Source organism: Asterias rubens, chromosome 18, assembly GCF_902459465.1.
Source record: "Asterias rubens chromosome 18, eAstRub1.3, whole genome shotgun sequence".
NCBI lineage: Eukaryota > Metazoa > Echinodermata > Asteroidea > Forcipulatida > Asteriidae > Asterias > Asterias rubens.
In genome coordinates this window covers 12,440,555-12,462,586 of record NC_047079.1, presented here as the reverse complement: position 1 = coordinate 12,462,586, position 22,032 = coordinate 12,440,555, and the positions used below count along the sequence as shown (strand labels likewise).

Genomic DNA, 22,032 nt, shown 5'->3' with positions numbered 1-22,032 from the left:
CAAATGTGACGTCAAGATCACATGGGGCTCCCCTGGGTGATCAACCATTTCCCTCCAATAGACCGTGTAAGTCTCACGATGATAAGGTCGCCACTGAGCTTCCGGGCACCACATAGCCATCAGCTGGGGGAGATTAACGTGCGTGCAATTGTAGTGTGATTTTGTTTCTGTCTGATCACTTTTTATCAATCCCCAAAACATATTTATCGAATGATTACATTTACAGTTACCAGTCACTAAAATCTGTAAACTTAAACAAATTAAAAGGAAGAAGTAATGCGCCACCATCCGGCTCGAAGTGCCCGATTGGTAAGCAAAGTGAATGTGTTGACTGCACTATCACACCGAAGTTAGTTTTGTTTAAATAAACATAAAATTGTCATCTTATTCGAGCAAAAAAAAATCACCTAATTGTTTCTATGACACATCATTGCCCCATTGGCTCGAAACTCCAACGGCAGTTTCGCTTTTGATCATTGAACAGACATTTATTAAATTTTAAATTAAAATGTTACCTCAAACGAGGTCAAATAAAAAGAAAATACATTGTCAATATTAATGTATTTTGTCAGAACAGACTAATTTGCAAGCACATAAAGCAACATATGGCCAGTTGTGTATTGGTTTTTACACGAACGTTTTACTATACTACTCAAGTCAAGCTTTAACAACTTTTTTTCAACAAACTGAGGATTTTAATTTGAAGACACCTTTTCTGGGGTACGTTACACCAAACCATAAGTTAATGGCTAAATTCTGTTGTTTTGAAGCATTTTCTACTACCTTTCAAAATTCAACAAATAATTGTGAGCATAAAATCCTTACTTGGTAATGAGCAATGGAGAGATGTTAATAGTATAAACAAAATTGTGAGTAACGGCTCTCTCTGAAAGAAAACTAGTTTTTGAGAAGAAGTACTTTCTCGAATTGTTGAGGTCTCAAATTCAAGGCATCTGAAAGCACACAACTTGTGCGACAAGGGGTGTCTTCCCATTATTCCCAATTGAGCTCAAATTAATGTTCACGGGTTTGTTAATTTAAGAATATGTTGAGATACACCAAGTGGAAAGACGTGACTAGTGCTTGAAAGTTTCCTAATGTGTCCTGCCTTTGCCCTTAAAGGGTAATTTTAAACTGATTTTCAATATTGTATCCTTTGTTTTCTCAGAGTCTACTTCCGCACAAATGCTTTTGGGAAACAAGAATATTCAATGGAGCAAAACAAATTAAATGAAAACATTGCGAACAAAATGTATTTACTATTTACAACTTTTGGATGAGATTGAAGTCATTTTGATTGTTTAACACGTAAGGCAGGATTCCGCCTTGGGCCGGTGTTTTCAATGGAAATCTGTCCCCGGAGATTCTTTCCCCATTATAGGCAGGTGTGTCAGGAGATTATGTTCTCCCAAAATTCCCTCCCCCTTTAACGGCAAACTTGTTACTAACTACTTGTGATAGCGCCCTCTGTTAAATCACCCTCACTCAGCCCATGTTAGTGTCTCAAACAGGGGAAAGAATCTCCGGCAGCACTGATTTCACTGAGACACCGGCAACCCATCCGGGCACCTAGTCCTGAAGAATTGCGCGTGGCCCTTGTAGTGGCATGAGATTTCTGTCCCTTGGAGATAGTTTCATCCTTTTACAGTGAGCGGTGCCCATGGTCGTTTCTTAATTCTGAAAGCACCCTCTTTTGATTCCATCTGCTTTAGACCGTAATGATATCAGATACTCCGTGGAAAAATCCATAGCACTCCGGCTATTCGTTAACCGCGGCCCATACCAGTCTGGGGAAGACATGAGGGGCCAGGTCACTTCGTTCGTTTGCAGTTTTTTCGAAAGCAAAAAGAAAACATCATGTTCTGTCGCAAGTCAAATAAGCCGAGTTTTGTTCCTCCGACAGCGGAGCCTACAATCCCGGCCAAAATGCTTGGGCCAACCATTCCTACGTTATATATAACCACTCCCTGTCCATTTCACACTGACAATAAACATTGTCTGCCCCCGTCCCGCCCCTCTCAATGTTGAATGTAACGCAGAAAACCGGCAGTCGGAACAAACATTGAAATGGGGCAGGGGGGCCCAAAAAGATATGGCCGGGATTGCAGTCTGGGTAACAACACCGCACACTGTACGGTCGTAGTAAATAGAAGCAAAAGAGGGCGCTATTGTAATTTTCATCCCCTGGTTTCCAAGAAAACGGTGTTCACAAGCACACACACAACCAACGTTCGGATCTGCACACATCACATCGTACATTGTTGACAAATTTATACGAAGAGAGCGCTTTGAAAATATATTCCCAATTAAAATAACACCACAGAGCCACAGCGCCCTCTACGTATTTTTTCTTACAGTTTGCCGTCTACATAGGGTGCGTTCGATTAGCTTCCCTTGGTCGACCCCGCGGTGCTCACTCGGATAAGAGCTAATCGAACGATCACACTCGCCCTCTCGTGGTGACGGCATGCACCTCAGGTCACCCCCAAGTGATCCACTCCACAAGCAGGGCACTGGGGGCTGACCCGGGTGAGCCCCTGGAATGACGTTAAGGCTATTCGAACGTACCGGGGGCAGACCGGGGTTGACCTAGGGAAGCTATACGAACGCACCCATAGATTGTTGGTTGTGTACAGGAAGAGGCGACCGGGGTTTGTTTGTCGAGGGTTTAGGTCCAATGCGCAGGTGCGTAAGTCAGTCAATACATGTGCTTTTTAATGAGGCACTGGGACCGATTTGCTCGACCCCACCGGTCTCGTCTAGCAACACTGGGAAGGGCTGATGAGTTTGTACAACTTATATCATTCATGAGGGTTTGGTCAATAATAAGAGAACAAGTTGAATTCTAGATTATCAGACTATAAGAAAATAATGCTTAACATTACTTAATTGTGCTGGGCAAACGGTTGTTATACCATTGTGCCATTTAAAAAAGCGTGCTCTGAACTATTTGACATAGCAACTTGAGTCTGATGATTTCAAATTTAAGGGTTTGCGTTCTTTTTGTAGGAGGACAAAAACACAATGTTCACTGATTTACATTAAACTTACACTGTTCAAAGATAGTAGAACGTTTCTCTTTAACAATTACTTGCTGAGGTGCTGTAGTTTTTGAAATGTAGAAAAACAATGTTGGGGAAATTGTTTAGTTGTAAACTGTGTTTAGCCGTTATGATATTTAAAAACTCATTATATATCCAAACGGAAAAAAACCAAAACGATCGACTGATACTACGTCACTATTTATTCCTTAAAATATACTTATTTAAACAAACAAAATACACTATTTCTAGAACTATGATATATATCTTAACGTTAGTACACTAAAATAATGATTAATAGTTTGTTGAGAAATAATGATTTGTAGCAATATATGTATCAATTATTATCTCATGTATTCTAACGTTAATGCAAACATTAAACACAAGTGGTTTCGAGGACCTCTAATGTTTTTTGTTTAATTTTACTGCCAACGACACTTTTATGTAGTAAGGGAGATCGAGATAAAATGCAATATTGTGTAACCAGCTCATGAGGAAAATTGTATTTTCCAAATTCACAGTAAGATGGTGCTTTTTTTGTTGGTAAACCTTCTTGATACAGCAAGATTGGTTTCATGCCGTTTTGACGGTTAAACCAATCGCTGTACAGAAATGTGCATCCCCTCTTTAACAAGTTATTGTGACATCATCAAACGTTTTATACAAAGGTTGTTCAAAACGAAAACCCAATGTTTCATCTGCAATAAAAAGGTGCTCTCTCTTTTAAAAACATACTCACGCAAAACTACGAGGAAGAGTTATATGTTTCACAATATCGAGACGTGTTCGGGAAAGGAAGACACAAAAGAAATGTTTTCCAGGAACTTTAAAACGCTATGACCTTTTGATCAGAAGTTATCATTATTTTGTTTAATATCATAAGATATCAACATAGGACAACTGTTACCAGTTGTTAGGTGAATTATTTGTATTTTGTTGCTTCAATAGGGTACAGCCTTTTCCACCAATTTAAAATGTTTGAATAAAAATTGCAGGCATAACCGGCGGCCATAATGAATTCCATCAAGGAATATAAAGTTACAGTTGTTTTTATATACTATTAACTAAACTGTCGGTTTTTTATTGCGTAGTTTCATTTTGGAAAATGAATGTCGCAGAGTCGTTTCAAGGACTCATCATTGCACCCTCGGAATTACAGTAGAAATATAAAATTTTCCCGAAGATGTGATGAAAAAAAAAAAGAAAAAAAAAAGATGAACTGATATTTATCGCACTTTTAACGTGACAGAAAAAAACAACACATTTTAATGTTTTCGCCACAATAAACACGTTTGCCATACCACGCTCTAAAACATAACGTTTTTAATCAAACTAATTGTCCTACATGCATTAAAACAACTGTTTATTTATTATATTCATCTAAACAAACTGCCCCATCTAAACACAATTAACTAGGTGATTATTGTATTTCGAAACACATAAATCGTTATATAAAACATTTAAACGTTTCCGTGTGTTTTTATGTTTGATTTAGATTTCGTACAGCAGGAATCCAGTAAAAGACGTGTAATGGTCAGAGTCACTATATACTGGACCGTATACAGCTAAGTGAACTTGATCTCCATAGTGCAGGGGAATCACTGCACTGCTGCTCACTTGATGTCGACCTGCATCGATGTACAAGCCCCTGTAACAATGCTGTTACCGTTCTTCCTCAGCTGGACATATAGGTAAGACCCACTTGATGATTTCTGTACTGAGAACATCAATACGTATACCCCAGGCACATTACACGTAAACGTGCCGTTATTCAACTTGAAATCAGTCCCTTCCTCTGAAAACAATAACTCTTCAAAGGGCAGAGGATCCCATATGGATGGAGGGCTGAAGGCGGTATTTCTCACTGCAGTGAAGGCGGACCGTCGCGTACTACATTCACCTGCTTCACCAGTCTGTCCAGCTGGTCCAGGTTCACCTCTCTCCCCCTTCAGACCATTCATCCCAGACAGACCTCGAAGTCCCTTTCTGCCCTGTTGACCGACTCCTTGCTCTCCCTTCAGTCCATGATCCCCTTTAGCGCCTGGCGCACCAACCAGTCCATCTGACCCGATGTCTCCATTTCCCCCGGGCTCACCTGCTTCGCCGGTCTGTCCAGCTGGTCCAGGTTCACCTCTCTCCCCATTCAGACCATTCATCCCAGGCAGACCTAGAGGTCCTTGTTTCCCTGGTTGACCGACTCCTTGATCTCCCTTAAGTCCAGTATCCCCTTTAGCGCCTGGCTCACCAACTAGTCCATCTGACCCCATGTCTCCTTTAGCCCCGGGTTGACCTACCTCACCAGGGGACCCTACAAGCCCTTGACCATGGTTCCCATTTGACCCGGGAATTCCCGGTATACCGGCTGGGCCCTGGCAGCAGGAGTTACACGTCGTCTCCGGATCAGATGAAACTGCTGTTTTAGCCACCATGAACGGAACTTGCAAAATACCAAGAAGAAGGGTCACTGTTGCTATGGTAATCTTCATCTGTAATTTAATAGGATACATAAAACAAACGATAAGAAACATGCAGCCATATCAGGCGCTGCTCTAGCGGTGACCACCAGTTTATTGTCAGCTCCAATTTATTCACGTTATCCATGTGTTTGTGGAAGTTCTTTATCGCTACTTTCCACATTAACCACGTTTTAGTCAATTTGTGTTTCGCTGGAATGAGCATGTGTGTGTTAAATTATGTACCTGGCCGTATTGATCGTAAGTGTTCTCTTGTGTTGAGCTAAATAATCGCTCCACACAACAAAGTGGCTACCGCTACACACTTGAGTACCTACTTAGCTTACAGCAGGGTGCCGTTGGCTCGTTTGATCTTCAACATATTGAATATCGTGTTGAAATGCTCCCCAATGATACCCAAACAACTGTCAGACAATAATAAACAACTTTAAAAGGAGAACAAGAGGAAATATGGGTGGTGAGGAGAAAGAAATTTTATCAGACCGGTAGAATCTTTCTCCCATTAATGGTATCGTCCGGTGCCGTTCCCTCTATGCCCCAAATGGATGAGCTCGTTTAATCACATGCGTAAACACAGAGACTCTGGTATCCTTGACTGAGACATGGTTAGACAATACAACCCAGAGTAATGAACTCCATATAGACGGCTTTGGATCTCGGATTCGACTTGACAGAGATTACAAAATTACAGGGAAGATACAGGATGGGGCGCGTATGCCTCTATATCAACAAGAGATGGTGCAACACAGTGATTGTTTGAGATAAAACCAACACCCTATACATTGAGCTCCTGTCCGTATCACTTCGCTCATTTTATAATCCAAGAAAGATTCCTCAACTTGTCTACATTGTGAGGATTTCTCCTCGTGTAAAAAGATACGATATCTACGAATAGTCTAACTACTGCATAGCGCGCAGCAGCGTATTGAAATAATAACTGCACTTGGCATCACTGTATTCTCCTTCGAACCCAATTTGTGTATACCGATTTCCCAAAACGCTGCCACTACTTAATTTCATCAAAAGTGGTCGTCCGGAACACGTCAAATAATTTCGACATAGGTTCAAAGCATAATACAAAGACGTATATCGGCGTATTTAGGCGTGATCTTAACTTACGGCCCTGTCACACCTTGACGTTTTAGTCAGCGTATGCCGACGTATGACAATTTCTCTTAAACGTTGGCATCCGCTGAACTTTCGATGGACTTTTCAATTTTGAGCGTATACAAAGCCTATTCATAACGAGTTGGACGTTTGCAGACCGTATTAGTAACTTACTTAGAACGTTTCAATAACGAATGCTTAGCCTGTTAACAGCGTTCTTAGCTTATGTCCTACGGTAATCTAACTACTGCATAACGCGCGGCAGCGTATTGCCGGCGATCACATCCAGTTGCCTACAAAGAGGGTGCCTCTCGACAATTGAAATAATAACTACACTTGACATTGTAGTATCCTCCCGCGAACCCAATTTGTATCCGATTCACATAAACGCTGCCAATACGCCATTATACGGTAGCTGTAAGTTAGAATCACGTTCATTAAGTTATGTGGTCGTCCGGAGCACGTGCAATACGTTCGAGGTAGGTTCAAAGCACGTTACTACTATTGAATATTAAGGCCCTGTCACACCTAGACGTGTTAGCAAGCGTATGCCGACGTATACAAAATTGGGGCGAATACGCTGGCGTACGTCGAATAAGTTATGGGTAAGTTTTGTATAAGTTATGAGCACGCTGAAACACGCCGTGTACGTCGTAGTAAGGCGAGGTCGTCGAGAAGTTGTGTGCATGCACAACAAAATCTAAGTATGCCAGCGTGTGGTTCATAAGTTCCGCATAAGTTGTAGGTGCGTTATACAATCGATGACGCACGTTTCACACACGTTACTTGTAAGGTTATCAGAAGTCGACATACGTCGATATAATGTCTAGCGTACCAAAAACGTATTTCTTATAACCTATATGAGTAATGTGCTTTGAACTTACGTCGAACGTATTTGACGTGTTCCGGATGACCACAGAACTTACTAAACTTGTTTCTAAACTTACAGCTACCATGTAATGGTGTATTGGCAGAGCAATGTGAATCGGTATATAAAATTTGGGTTCGCATGAGGATTAATACGATGTCAATTGCAGTTATTATTTCAACCGTCGAGAGGCACCCTCTTTATGTGATCGTCGGCAATACGCTGCCCCCACGCTCTATGCAGTAGTTGGACCATCGTATAACATAAGTTTTGAACGCCGTCAACACGCTAAGCATTCGTTATGGAAACGCTCAGTGTAAGTTTCTTCTACGGTAAGCATCCGTCCACCTCCTTATGAATAGGCTTCGTATACGCTCAAAATTGAAAAATCCATCGATAGTTCAGCGTATGCCAACGTTTTAGAAAAACTTGCATACGTCGGCATTCGCTGACTAAAACGTCAAAGTGTGACATGGCCTTCATGAGCCACACGACTTACATCGACGTGTATGTCAGCGTGTTTCATCGTGCTCTTAACTTATACAAAGTTATCCATAACTTATTTGACGTACACCAGCGTAGTCGCCAAATTATTGTCATACGTCGGCATACGCTGGCTTAAACGTCAAGGTGTGACGGGGCCTTTACCCATAATTATTCGACGTACGCCAGCGTACTCGCCAAAATTTTCATACGTTGACATACGCTGGCTAAAACGTCAAGTGACAACACCTTAAGACAGTGTGCCACCATGTTTTGGCTTACAGAATATGCTGTCATAGTTTTAAACTGTGTCATAATGGAGGATGGTAACAATTTGTCCCCAAACAAGATGAATCAGTTATGATGGTAAAATAAAACAATGCTCCGTGACGGGGTCCAGGTTTTGTGTAAACTTTTGGGGCAAACAGGCAAACTCGGCTTCACCTCGGTTGCCCCTCCCCACGTCGGCTGTACAAAATCACCATAATAATTGTGAAAGTGTTGCATAATGTTCAATCTTGTTTTGTTTTACCCACAACATAAAAGAAAATAACAAAGTGGTCATGTCACACAATGCCATTTCATCAGTACTTGTTGTTAATTTTGTTGACAGCTTTTGAATGAAGAGTACACACACATTAAAACGAGCAGAATATCAAGCACATTCAACTGAAACTGTCTAGATAAACTTTTATTGTCCGCTATTTGAACAAGACAATGTACAGATTACCAGCGGAACTTGCCGCTCCAAATCGGAAACCAGTTGCAACATAGTGAGAAAAGCCCCAACGACACAAAGCTATATACCGTGGTTTCAAAGGGAAATGCAATTGCATTAAAATCTGTACCCCCAAACAGTACCACAGTACACTAAAGTAGGCAGAGAGAAGGAGACCCAAACACTACATAAGAACTTCAGCTGAAAACACTGTAAAACAAATCCGTAAAAATGACTGTGCTTTATTACCTGTGCCAGGTAAAGTGCAGTAAATTGCAAAGTGGAAAGTTTGCAAACTACCCCTTCAAGGCACAATTTACAAAAACTCCACTATGCAATTTACTGCACTTAACCTTGCACCCTAGCTGCCAGGTAAAGCACCGTAGATTTTACTGCTTTGTTGGGTAGAGTGGTGCCCTTTCTTGGGCCAAAACTGCAATCTTCTTGAAATAATAGGCTACCCTAAAATACACTGCATGCATCTAGAAGCCAAAGTCCGGGTCCGACAGTATAACGAGAAACACTTACCTTGATGTTGTGTTATTGTAGTACAAGCTTTCTCAGTCTCTCTCTTCCGATAAGATGCAAAGTTGTTATGAGCACTGCTGCTGGTGCAGCGCGTTTAAATACTGCTGTATTTTCATTGAAGTGCTCATCAGTCTACTTTGATGTTTGATTGACAATCGATGAGCAGCCAATCATAGATACAAGTAAAAGTCACTGATTGAAAGCACTGACTTACTCTATCATTGGTTTGGACGAGGCTGTATGTTTACAATTGTGGATCAATACCATGTTTAAATCACTGATTTATGACAGTGACTTACTCTATCATTGGTTTGGACGAGGTTGTATGTTACAATTGTGGATCAATACCGTGTTAAAGTCACTGATTTATGACAGTGACTTACTCTATCATTGGTTTGGAAGAGGCTGTATGTTACAATTGTGGGCAATACCGTGTTAAAGTCACTGATTTATGGCAGTGACTTACTCTATCATTGGTTTGAATGATACTGTATGTTGAATGGATACCAATGGTGTAAAACTCTACACTACATTGGGTATGTGGTAAAGTCACTGATTGAAAGCAGTGACTTACTCTATCACTGGTTTGAATGAGGCTGTATGTTACCAATGGAGCTAAATGTGTACATGCTTTAATGGTATGGTATTTTTACATGTATATCCGCCCTACTGGGTTGCACTGTGTGATTGCTTCCTGAAGTTCCTGGCCGTTTTCCTTCTATTTCCGCTCAATTGACGTATTTCCCTGATGATTGTGAGTTAAAGTGCAAGTTTATTATCAAAGAAAGAACTATGTACGCAATATATATACTGTTCATATGGATCTCTTTCGTGCTTCCACTCTTTTGAGGTATATGTTTACTAACACTAACTCAGTGTGTTTTTTTCTGAAATCGAAATGCAATGACAATGTATTTATAGTAGAGTGCGCCACCAACAGAGCAACTCTAAAGGCACTGGACACCATAGGTAATTACTCAACAGAATTGCTAGCATAAAGACTTACTTGGTAATGAGCAATGGAGAGATGTTAATAGTATAAAACATTGTTAGAAACGGCTCTCTCTGAAGAAACCTAGTTTTTGAGAAAGAAGTATTTTCTCGAGTGGTTAAGGTCTCAAACTGAAGGCATCTGAAAGCACACAACTTGTGCGACGGGGGTGATTTTCCCATTATTCTCTCGCAATTTCGACGACCAATTGAGCTCAAATTAATGTTCACGGGTTTGTTAATTTAAGAATATGTTGAGATACACCAAGTGGAAAGACTCACTAGTGGTTGAAAGTTACCTATTAATGTGTCCTGCCTTTGCCCTTAAAGGGTATTTTTAAACTGATTTTCAATTGTATTCTTTGTTTTCTCAGAGTCTACTACCACCGAAACGCACAAATGCTTTTGGGAAACAAGAATATTCAATGGAGCAAAAACAATCAATACAAACCACAAAAATCAAAAACAATCAAATGAACTTTTGGATGAGATTGAAGTCATGTTGATTGTTTTAAAAAACAGGTAAGACAGGAATCTGTCCCCGGAGATTCTGTCCCCATCTAGGGCAACCTGTTTGACATAAAGGACTCGTTCATATATTGAAAATCTCAAAATCGTCAAAATGTGCTTAAAGGCAGTGTACACTATTGGTTAATTACTCAAATTAGCATAAAACCTTACTTGGTAACGAGTAATGGGGAGCTGTTGGCAGTATGAAAGACTGTGAGAACCGACATTCTCTGAAGAGACGTAGTTTTCGAAAAAGAAGTAATTTTCCACGAATTTGTTTTCGAGTCCTCAGAATTAGATTTTGAGGCTTTCGAAATCAAGCATCTGAAAGCACACAACTTCGTGTTACAAGGGTGTTTTTTCTTGCATTATTATCTCGCAACTTCGACGACCAATTGAGCTCTAGTTTTCACAGGTTTGTTATTTTATGCATAGTTGAGATACGGCAAGAGTGAACACTGGTCTTTGACAATATTACAAAAGGTGTTTACACACATTTGCCCCGAGCTACATTCAGAGTACAGACAAGTTGCAAATGCATAATTATGAGAGATTTATACAAACTTTGATCAGGATTTATTTAACACAAGTTTGAATCTACAAGTCGATGTCAATTGTTTTGGGCCTATTCATGTAAACCGAAAATGGCTTCTCGAGGATTCTCAAGGGGCAACTGGAAGGAGATCACGGGGAAGAAACATACCTCGAATGGGATAAATTCCCTAGTGTAGCGTTGTCAAAGGTAAAAATGGTGATGTCTCAAACCTTACACACAGAAAAAAACTACTGGAGATTTTCATCGTTTAAAAAGCATTCCCCCTTAATGCAGGCCTGGTTCAGGTTTCAGGTTTAGGTTTATTACCATACCATTTGTTCAGGGAGACTTTTAGGACGCTTGGTGGCAGCATACTTACCAGGTAAAATCCATTGTACTCGATCATGTGCGCACGCTCAGAACTAAGTAAACAATGGGCATTTATACCTGGTAAGTCTGCTGCCACCTAGCGTCCCAAAGTCTCCCATTATAGAACTTTTAACAGTATGGGGAGGTCGCAGACAGGTAGACTGGACCCCTGTCTTAATACGGAAGGATAAATACAGGTCCCAGCTTCACAGATCCAGTGATTCCATTGGATACAATGACATTGGATAAACGTGCACCCAATATTATGCCCAAACAGTTCACTGCTCTCAAATCCGCAATAGAGTTTGACTGCGAAATATGAAATGAGGTCAAAGGTGAATCTACACGCCGGTTTTGGAAGCTAGTCTCTGGCGTTTATTCACGAGCCTCGAAGAATGACGTCAGACGTTCAGGCTAGCAGACAGGAAGCCCAGGCTTGTAAAGACAGTTATACATGAAACGCCCTTACTACTACTTTTTAAACTGCAATGCAGGTGTAACTAGTAATCGTGCAATTGTTCATGCAAACAAATTGCACTCGTCAAAGCCCATACTCTATCAAATGGTACCGCATTGAAATAAGCCAAGTCGTGTCAGTGTAAAGTACCAACAAAATAATGTGATTTATGAATACAATTGTTTAACTATTGTGCGGAAAGAGTATCATTTTGCACCAAGGCAGGTAGTGAGGGAGTGTCATCTTGCATCAGTGTGGATTATTAAGCCAGCCAATGGGTACGTTTTTGGCGAACAACTGTTTCGGTTGAATTGGTTAATCACTGGACAATGACCGAAACATTTATTGGTTACGACCGCCAAAACGCACCCCTGTACTTTGATTTGGACATTCAAATAGAAAATACTGGGTGAGTTCGTTTAGCTTCCCTGGGTCGACCCCGGTCTGCCCCGGTACGTTCGAATAGCTATGACGGGGCTCACCCGGGTCAGCCCCCAGTGCCCTGCTTGTGGAGTGGGTCACTTGGGGGTGACCTGAGGTGCATACCGTCACCACGAGAGGGCGAGTGTGATCGTTCGATTAGCTCTTGTCAGTGAGCAATGCGGGGTCGACCCAGGGAAGCTAAACGAATGAATCCATTGAGAGTGCACCACGTGGTCAAAAATACGGCGCATAAAATCAGTCTGTGACTATTTCCTGTCCTATTTCATTCTTTAGACCTACAATACCGACAGGCAAGTACCGGACTCGGCTGGTACGGCTACTGCTTATTTTAGTGGTGTTAAAACCAAGACAGCAGTGATAGGCCTAGACGATTCTGCTATTAAAGGAGATTGTAAATCTAGTCTCAATGCTAATGTGGAGTCTGCTATGATATCTGCTCAAAAGTCAGGTAAGTTTACACGTCAAGTTATTCATATAATGTTATAACTTTTATTGATTTGTTGTCGAGTGTTTTTTAATATGATTTGAATCCTGTGTCCTAAAAGGCACTGGACACTACTGGTAATTGTCAAAGACCAGTCTTCTCACATGATGTTTCTCAAGATATCAATTGAACTCAATTGGTTGTCGAAGTTGCGTGTCGAAGTTGTGAGCTTTCAGATGCTTGATTTCGGGACCTCCAAATATAATTATAAGGTCTCGAAATCAAATTCGTGGAAAATTACTTCTTTCTCGAAAACTATACGTAACTTCAGAGGGAGCCGTTTCTCACAATGTTTTATACTATCAACAGATCTCCATTGCTTGTTACCAAGTCAGTTTTTATGCTGACAATTATGCCTTTAACATTTCATTGACCGAATATAATAGACTGTCAATTAATTATTCAGGTTTTTCATTGCTTTTTGTATGCTTTCTAAAGGCAAGGCAACGGGGTTCGTCACCACTGCCCGTGTGACACACGCTACCCCTGCCGCACTTTACGCACATTCGCCCCATCGAGACTGGGAGTGTGACTCTGATATACCGCAGAAGGAAACTGACATTGGTTGCATTGACATCGCTCAGCAACTCATAACACTCGCACAGGATACACAGGTACAATCTGCAACATTGACACAAACCAGTGTTTGCGTTCACTTTTCTGAATGTATCGTTTGATTATTCGCCACCCTCTGTCATGGGTGTTATGGTTTTTGAATCAAAGTATCTCACAAACTGACCGGCACTGAAACAGGTAGCTGGACGCACTCGATATAGAACATAATAGATGTTAAATTAGAACGATATAGAACAGTTAATCAATTTATAGAATTTTTCAAGCGTGCTACATAATGAAAGGCTGGCGAATGCCATTATTTCAAACTTGTCAGTATCACTTTATGCATGGTGTTCGTCTATTTAAGAAGCAGCTTCCTAGAATACCCTACCTGCTATTCATTACTTTATGCCGACCAAACAAATAAACTCGAATGTACCACCAACTTTGGGTGCGGTCATTTTTATACTATACTTCTTCATTAATCTATGCCAGGTTATAATGGGTGGGGGAAGGATGAAAATGTTACCGAGAGAAGCTGCCGACCCAGAGTATCCTAAAGACTCTTCTAAAGCTGGATCTAGAAATGATGGACGAAATCTCATTGGTTTGTAAACCTGATAAAACTTAAACCCAATTATTGATGACTATTGCATCATTTTGCTTTAACAGCTTCTGATCCCATCCAGATTCCATAGAAACCAAGCTACTGGAATTAATAATGCTGAATTGATAATGGTGAATCAATAATGGTTGATCGATAATAATTAGTCGATATTGGTGAGTTGATATTTGTAAATCAATAACGACTATTCGATGTTGGTGAATTGATAATGGTGATTCGATAATATTTGTGAATCAGTAACGGTGAACCGATAGTAGGAAAAAGATATCTGTGATTCAGAAATGGAGAATCGATAATGGGAAAAGATAATGTTGAAACAACAATGGTAAATAAATATTGGTAAGTCGATAACGGTGAATCGATAACTGTCCATGAGCCACAAGACGCTGACATTACCACAGAGACAACATGGTGCGTAGTTATAGAAGATAGGATGAATGTACTTGAATATAAAGTGGTAATGAATCTGAAATAAAAGATTCGTTTTTACAAATCCAAAATTATGTATGATGTATACTTTACATATAATTTAGTACTAGTAGTTACGTTTCACTCCTAAGCTAGGAGCTTTGTAAATATGTAAGTAACATCATACATAATTTTGGATTTGTAAAAACGATCATTATCTTCAACAATCCAGATGAACTTATTTATAGGCAGTGGACACTAATGGTTATTACTCAAAATAATTATTAGCATACCTTACTTGGTAACGAGTAATGGGGAGAGGTTAATAGTATACAACATTGTGAGAAACGGCTCCCTCTGAAGTAACGTAGTTTTCGAGAAAGAAATAGTTTTCCACGAATTTGATTTCGAGACGTCATAATTAGTTTTTGAGGGCCCAAATTAAGCATCTGAAAGCGCACAACTTCGTGTGACAAGGGAGTTTTCTTCTTTCATTATTATCTCGCAACTTCGCCGACAAATTGAGCTCAAACTTGCGTAGGTTTGTTATTGTATGCATAATGTTGATATACACCAAGTGAGAAGACTGGTCTTTGACAATTACCAATATAGTCCAGTGTCTTTAATGGTCATTAATCTATTCACCTTTAATTATTATTGTCTGTTTATGTTCTTTTAAATTGTTTGTGTTCTTGTAGAAGTATCTCTCATCAAAATAGTTTCACTTGATCAAACCTTGACTTTATAGATGTTTGTTATAGTTCCACAGCATTTAATTTTCTTTCGGTCACATGAAGCTCTTGCTATATACTACGAATTGTAACAATCAAGCAAGGATTTGTTTCACTAGTTGTTTTACAATATTATGTTTTGTTTAAGACGAATGGCAAGCAGGAAAAGACAAGACAAACAGCAAGTACGTGTGGAATTGGGAACAATTTAAAGACGTCAATCCACTTGAAACTGACAACCTTTTAGGTGAGTTGTTGTTTTATGTACCAATTTGAACAAGTACGAACAATCGTCTGTATGGCACAGCCAACCAAGGCATGTCGTTCGGAACATGATTGTGCCTACAACCTTTGCGCTGCATAAATCTTGGGCTAAATGTTCATGTGTATAGGTCTAGGATGTTGGCTTAGTAGAGGGTTTCATTTTGGTATCGAAGGTTGTGTCACTTATTTGTCTTCGGCTTTAGGCTAGGTGCCGTTGATCCAAAATTCAAGCATCTGAAAGCACACAACTTCGTGTGACAAGGGTGTTTTTTGTATCATTATTATCTCGCAAGTTCGACGACCAATTGAGCTCAAATTTAACAGGAGCGTGTTTTGGCGACCATGACCAGAAACCAGTTACTGACGTCAAATTCACTGACCGAAAACTTTCAGAGAGCTACGCGAAAACGGGTCGGTAACCAGAAACAGTTCATGACGTAGGTACATCTCTTGAAAATTTATGTTCTCAAAATATATTGCCGTCATTTTATTATCGAGGAATGGAACTTAGTCTTTGTAATTTTATCAACATTATTTAATTGTTATGCTTCAAAGTATTTCATTTTTAAAATAATTCCAGTACGTTTTCCGTTAATTTTTAGAGTCCGCCATCTTAAAACCAAGCCTAACCGAGCCAACAAGTCGGTTACGGTTTGGTCGGAACAGCGGTTCAACCGAATACGCTCGACCAATAACCAAAGCTCAAACATGTTTCTGGTTAGGGTCGCCAAAACGCGCGCCAGGTTTGTAATATTTTATGCATATGTTGAGATATACCAAGTGAAGACTGGTCTTTGACAGTTACCAAAGGTCTCCAGTGTCTTTAACACGTTTTATATTCAAGCAAACCTAAAATTATTGGTTGTACATCATTACATTACTTTGTTTGCACTCAGTTTTTTATATTATTATATCACAATAATAATACGTGTCCGTCTTAATAGGGAACAGTCATAGGGAGGGAGGAAATCTTTGACTATCTGATTTATTTACGGAAAAGAGAAAAGGCGTAGGTTTGAACTTTATAACTATAGCCAGGACGATTTAATATTGAAACTTTTGTTTGACAGTTATAATAAGTTTGCTTACCTTTCAGGTTTGTTTGAGCCCAGTCATATGCAATTCGAAGGTAACCGAATGAATGACGTAGGGGGTGAGCCCTCATTGTCTGAGATGGTAGAAAAGGCCATTCAGATACTTCAGAAGGACAAAGACGGGTTCTTCCTGATGGTTGAGGGTAAGTTATTATTACAACATACAGGTTTCTGGTTTTTGTAAAGTGTTGGTTAATTGGTTTCATGAGCCCTAGCCTTGTCCAAGCCTCTATACGCAAGCACCGGCCAGCTCTGAATTCACGAACTGCATAGATACTATACCGCACGGTACATAACAGTACTTGATACCGAGTCTAGTTGCAGCCTCGTTGTATGAGGTACGACAACCTCGAAAAACCATGCTTCGACCCCACGGTATTAAGAACTGTTATATACCGTGCTGTATAGTAACTATGCAGTTCTTGAATTCATAGTAGCGAGCCGGTGCTTGCGTAAAAGACCTTGGACAAGACTACATGAGCCCTTTGCGTCATTGCTGCTGTTTCACAAGTGGTTATCGTTATAGGCCCTACCTCTTATTTTTGAGGCTTAGAAAATCATTGACAATCTGAAACCTCGTTATATGGAGTATTTACATTGTCTCTTTAATGCCATTGTCCAGTCACAGATTGTATGTATTTTCATTGTTGATAACAAGACCACGCAGGTTGGCATGAACGGCCGAATAATATAGCAAACATGCAACCGACCTACTAGATTTTGTCACCAAAGTAGACTTTTCTGCAAACTTGTAATTTAGTTGTAAACAAACATTTTTAAAAACTAGGGCCATCGTTTGTTATCTTTGTATTCCTAGTTTTCGAATCTTGGTTGACAAAAACTCCGTCTATGATGTTGCTTTATCACGGTGTGGCCATCTTGATTTTACTCCATTCAAACTCATTGTAACCAAACTTAGGCTGGACGAAATAATAGTCTGGTGCCATGTTTGCGCAATGAATATAAGCATTCATTACTGTTATGGAAACAGGTAACATGACCGAGATGGTGACAGCGTGATTATAAACCTTTATCACGGTGTGGCCATCTTGACTTTATACTCAATTGTAACCAAACTGAGGCTGGTGCCATGTTTGTGCAATGAATGTTAGCATTCATTACTATTATGGAAACAGGGAACATGACCAAGATGGTGACAGCGTGAACATTCTTCACGAACAAGACACACTACCAGATTTTTCTTAAAATGTCAATAATTCAAACACAAATAAATCATACTATCTTGAATTGATACACCAAGGTGGCCGAATTGACCATGCGCATCATGACGGGTTAGCCTACCACGCCCTGCATGATACAATATTGCAATGGATAAGGCTGTAGCCAAGGCGATGTCAATGACCAATGAAATGGAGACTTTATTTATTGTAACTGCCGACCATAGCCATGTACTCTCTATAGGAGGAGCAGCTGATCGTGGTAGTCCAATACTCAGCAGAGGAGGTAAGTTTCATCCACAAATATAACTTTAACGGCAGTGGACACTATGACTTCTAACAAGCTTAAGCTCAATGAAAATAAAAATGATACATCGATTGACCCTACTGATTCTGTCAGCAACTTAACAATAAAATTTGATTCTCATAATATGACAATGATCAAGCAAGTTTCCAGCCTCTGCCAATCAATACATTTTCAACTATACGTAACTTAAGGAGAATCAAACGGTATCTGGATAAGGATACTCTCCATCATGTTGTCAGAGCTTTAGTCCTCTCTCGTATTGACTATGGCAATCTCCTTTTATTTGGTGCAACGTCATATGAATTGGACAGAGTTCAAAGACTACAAACTAGTGCAGCTCGTTTAGTATGTTCCACACCCTTGAGAGAACATATTATTACCCCATCACTTAGGGAACTTCATTGGCTACCAATTAGAGAACGAACCCATTTTAAGATTGCTCTTCTCGTTTTTATGCTTTAACAAAACTACACCTCATTATAACCACTTAACTGTCACATTACACTCCTCCACGATTTTCTTCGATCAATCGCTTGAATGTTCCCCGAGCAAACAAAGTTCTAGGGCAGAAGGCTTTCAGTGTGGCTGGGCCCACGATTTGGAACAATCTCCCAACTGCCATCAGGGAATCTAATACTCTGTCTGCTTTTCGTAAAGTCCTTAAGACTCACCTTTTTCAAGTTAAATTCTTTCTAGTGCGCTATGATCTTGATGGAATAGCGCCTTATAAATATTAATTGTTATGTTATGTTATTGTTATTGGTAATTACTCAAATTAATTATTAGCATAAAACCTTACTTGGTAACGAGTAATGGAGAGCTGTTGATAGTGTAAAACATTGTGAGAAACGGCTCCCTCTGAAGTAACGTAGTTTTCGAGAAGTAATTTTTCACGAATTTGATTTCGAGAGCTGAGACTTAGAGTTAGATGTATCGAAATCAAGCATCAAAAGCCCACAACTTCGTGTGACAAGGGCGTTTTTCTTTCATTATTCAACTTCGACGTTTGATATTTTATTGTCTTTGACAATTACCAATAGTGCTAGTGTCTTTGAACAATTAAAAGCTATATCTTTCCAAATATCATTTGTATGCAAAATAGTATACGATGAATTTAAAGAGAGACTGTTTCTAACTATTATTATTTATTTACTTCCCTTTTTTCAAAGGGCGATATCTCTCGATAAATCCAATTGTTTGTAGACTGCAGCTTGATTATGTTTTGAAACAAAAAGTAAACTCCGTTAAGTTACCCGAATTCAGACTGAATTCTGACCAGTAAGTAATGTTAACAAGTTGTGCAAGCTTCTCAGTTTTCTATAAGTGAATGGTGACTCATCGTCAAACCATTCATATTTAAATTCTAATTACAACAAAATGGTTTTGCATAAATGTCAAGGTCTGATGAATGACGGTTTGCCATTTACAACACTCTCATATGCAAACGGCCCTGGAGGAATTGAGGAGTTAAACAGCTTTAAAAGCACTGGTTCGAGACGGAATCTGACGGATACCAACACAGGTAAAGCTCCAATTGATTACTTTGAGTATTGGTTTGTACCACTCAAGTACACCACTCAGTAAAATTAAATCCGAGTATATGCAGACTTTTTGATTTGTTTTAAATCTTAAACATATGATAACTTGGCAAAGTTACAGGGAAGTAATTGCAAACACGATTTTGCCAAGGGAAAGTGCCCCTTTGCCATTTCATAGAGTTAATCATTAACTTGTGTAAACAATATTATTACTATTGTGACAAAAATTGTTTTATCGTAATTTTATTGTGATAAACATTGTTTTATTATTTCGTTTGTGCAGAGGCTGCCGATTTTCACCATCCAGCGCTTGTCCCAATTGATTCAGAGACTCATGGTGGAGAGGACGTCACTATTTACGCCAATGGACCAATGTCGCATCTTTTTCACGGGGTACATGAGCAGCACTACATTGCCCACGTGGTCAGATATGCTTCCGGGTTAAACTGCCACAATGGGGCGCCCTCTACTGGACCAAATTCCATTTTGGCTTTACTGTTGTTTTCTTTCGTACGGAAGTTTATAGATTGAAAAAGAAATTAAATTAATGTATTTTGGCCAGTTTATAGCAAAGACAGCCAATATTATAGTTTAGTAGTGTTTGCAAACAGTAAAACAAACAACCAAAAACATGACATCTGTTAACCTTTTTTACAGCCGCTTAAGTCAGACCGACTTTTTCCAGTAATATATCACTTTTGAATCATACAGATTAAAAAAAACAAAAAAAAAAACGTCAGGCCTAAATGAGAAACTGACTGGATACATTTTAGTTTAGTGTTTGATGAAAACAAATCCCAAAAATCAAATTACTTTGACATTTGAACCTGTGATCTTTATATTAACGTAGCCCTGGTGTTTCCTCGCCTTGTCCATATGTACTTGTTCGCCGTGGTAGCCAGAGACCAGTGACCCGCTCGAACAACGTTTTTGTTCTACTTCTTTAGGATCTATATAGTATGGTCAATATTCAGATAACTTAATTTTAGTCATGAAGCTATAAAAAAAAACATGTACTTTTGTTTCATTTGTGCCCCTTTTATTTCTACATAGCGCGAAGTATCGCTGATTTGTATTCCTCGCTGTTTTGTCGTTTGGTACACCCCTACGTACATTATGGTATCATCGGCAACCTTTGACCCTCGCCTTTCCAATTATAGGAGATTAAAGCCATGGTTAAAACTAAGGCTGCAAAATTGTTAGACCAACAGAGGGCGTTATTTATAAAACTCTGATGTTATTGTGGGCTTAGTGTGTGTGTTCGACCCCCCCCCCCCAGTTTCTAAATATTATTTCAAATGTGAAGTCAAGATCACATGGGGCTCCCCAGGGTGATCAACCATTTCCCTCCAATAGACCGTGTAAGTCTCACGATGATAAGGTCACCACTGAGCTTCCGGGAACCACATAGCCATCAGCTGGGGGAGATTAACGTGCGTGCAATTGTAGTGTGATTGTGTTTCTGTCTGATCACTTTTTATCAATCCCCAAAACATATTTTTATCGAATGATTACATTTACAGTTACCAGTCACTAAAATCTGTAAACTTAAACAAATTAAAAGGAAGAAGTAATGCGCCACCATCCGGCTCGAAGTGCCCGATTGGTAAGTAAAGTGAATATGTTGACTACACTAGCACACCGAAGTTAGTTTTGTTTAAATAAACATAACATTTTCATCTTATTCGAGCAAAAATATTCACCTAATTGTTTCTATGACACATCATTGCCCCTTTGGCTCGAAACTCCAATGGTAGTTTCGCTTTTTATCATTTTAACAGACATTTATTAAATTTTAAATTAAATTGTTACCTCAAACAAGGTAAAAAAATAATACATTGTAAATGTTAATGTATTTTGTCAGAACAGACTAATTTGCAAGTGTAGTAGGGGTACAAAATGCATTGTGTTATTATTCAAGTTAGTTAATTCCAGGTTCTAGTTAATTGCTTTTCCTGTTTACATTGTCCCTTCAGCTGTTTTATTGCACCCCTGTACATGTAGGTTGTTATTTCTTAGAAGTCTTGTGTTACATGTTGGTAAACAGTTTCTTAATCCTTAGGTAGTGTAGTGACCCATCCTGTACATGTAAATAAGCAGATAGCAGCCTGGCAGCGCAGGGAACACATGTGTTCTTAGCTCTCTTCTTAAGTGTGATTTTCTTCACCATGTAATTTTGCCATCTTTCAAGTGTATTTTCTGCTATTTTGGACTCGGTATCCTAAAGCCATTTTGATTTTAATTTGTAACTTTTCTTTGGAACTGTGTTTTAGTTTTAATCGGGTTTAACTGTGTTTGATGGTTTAACTGTGTTTGATGGTTTA

The 22,032-nt window shown here is 39.4% G+C and overlaps 1 protein-coding gene and 1 pseudogene across 1 annotated transcript; one reads left to right on the top strand and one right to left on the bottom strand.

The window, feature by feature from the left end:
* Positions 1 to 3,581: 3,581 nt before the first annotated feature.
* On the bottom strand, positions 3,582 to 9,273 carry LOC117302479 (collagen alpha-1(X) chain-like). The gene is made up of 2 exons (XM_033786437.1): positions 9,220 to 9,273; positions 3,582 to 5,527 (listed from the first exon to the last, which is right to left on the bottom strand). The coding sequence occupies exon 2, from the start codon at positions 5,525 to 5,527 to the stop codon at positions 4,655 to 4,657; it is 873 nt and encodes a 290-aa protein (XP_033642328.1). The 5' UTR covers positions 9,220 to 9,273; the 3' UTR covers positions 3,582 to 4,654.
* Positions 9,274 to 10,708: 1,435 nt separating this feature from the next.
* LOC117302683 lies at positions 10,709 to 20,385 on the top strand (annotated as a pseudogene).
* Positions 20,386 to 22,032: the final 1,647 nt, after the last annotated feature.

Coding starts and splice junctions, on each gene's coding strand:
- LOC117302479 (XM_033786437.1), bottom strand. CDS start 5,527: ATGAAGATTACCATAGCAACAGTGACCCTTCTTCTTGGTATTTTGCAA.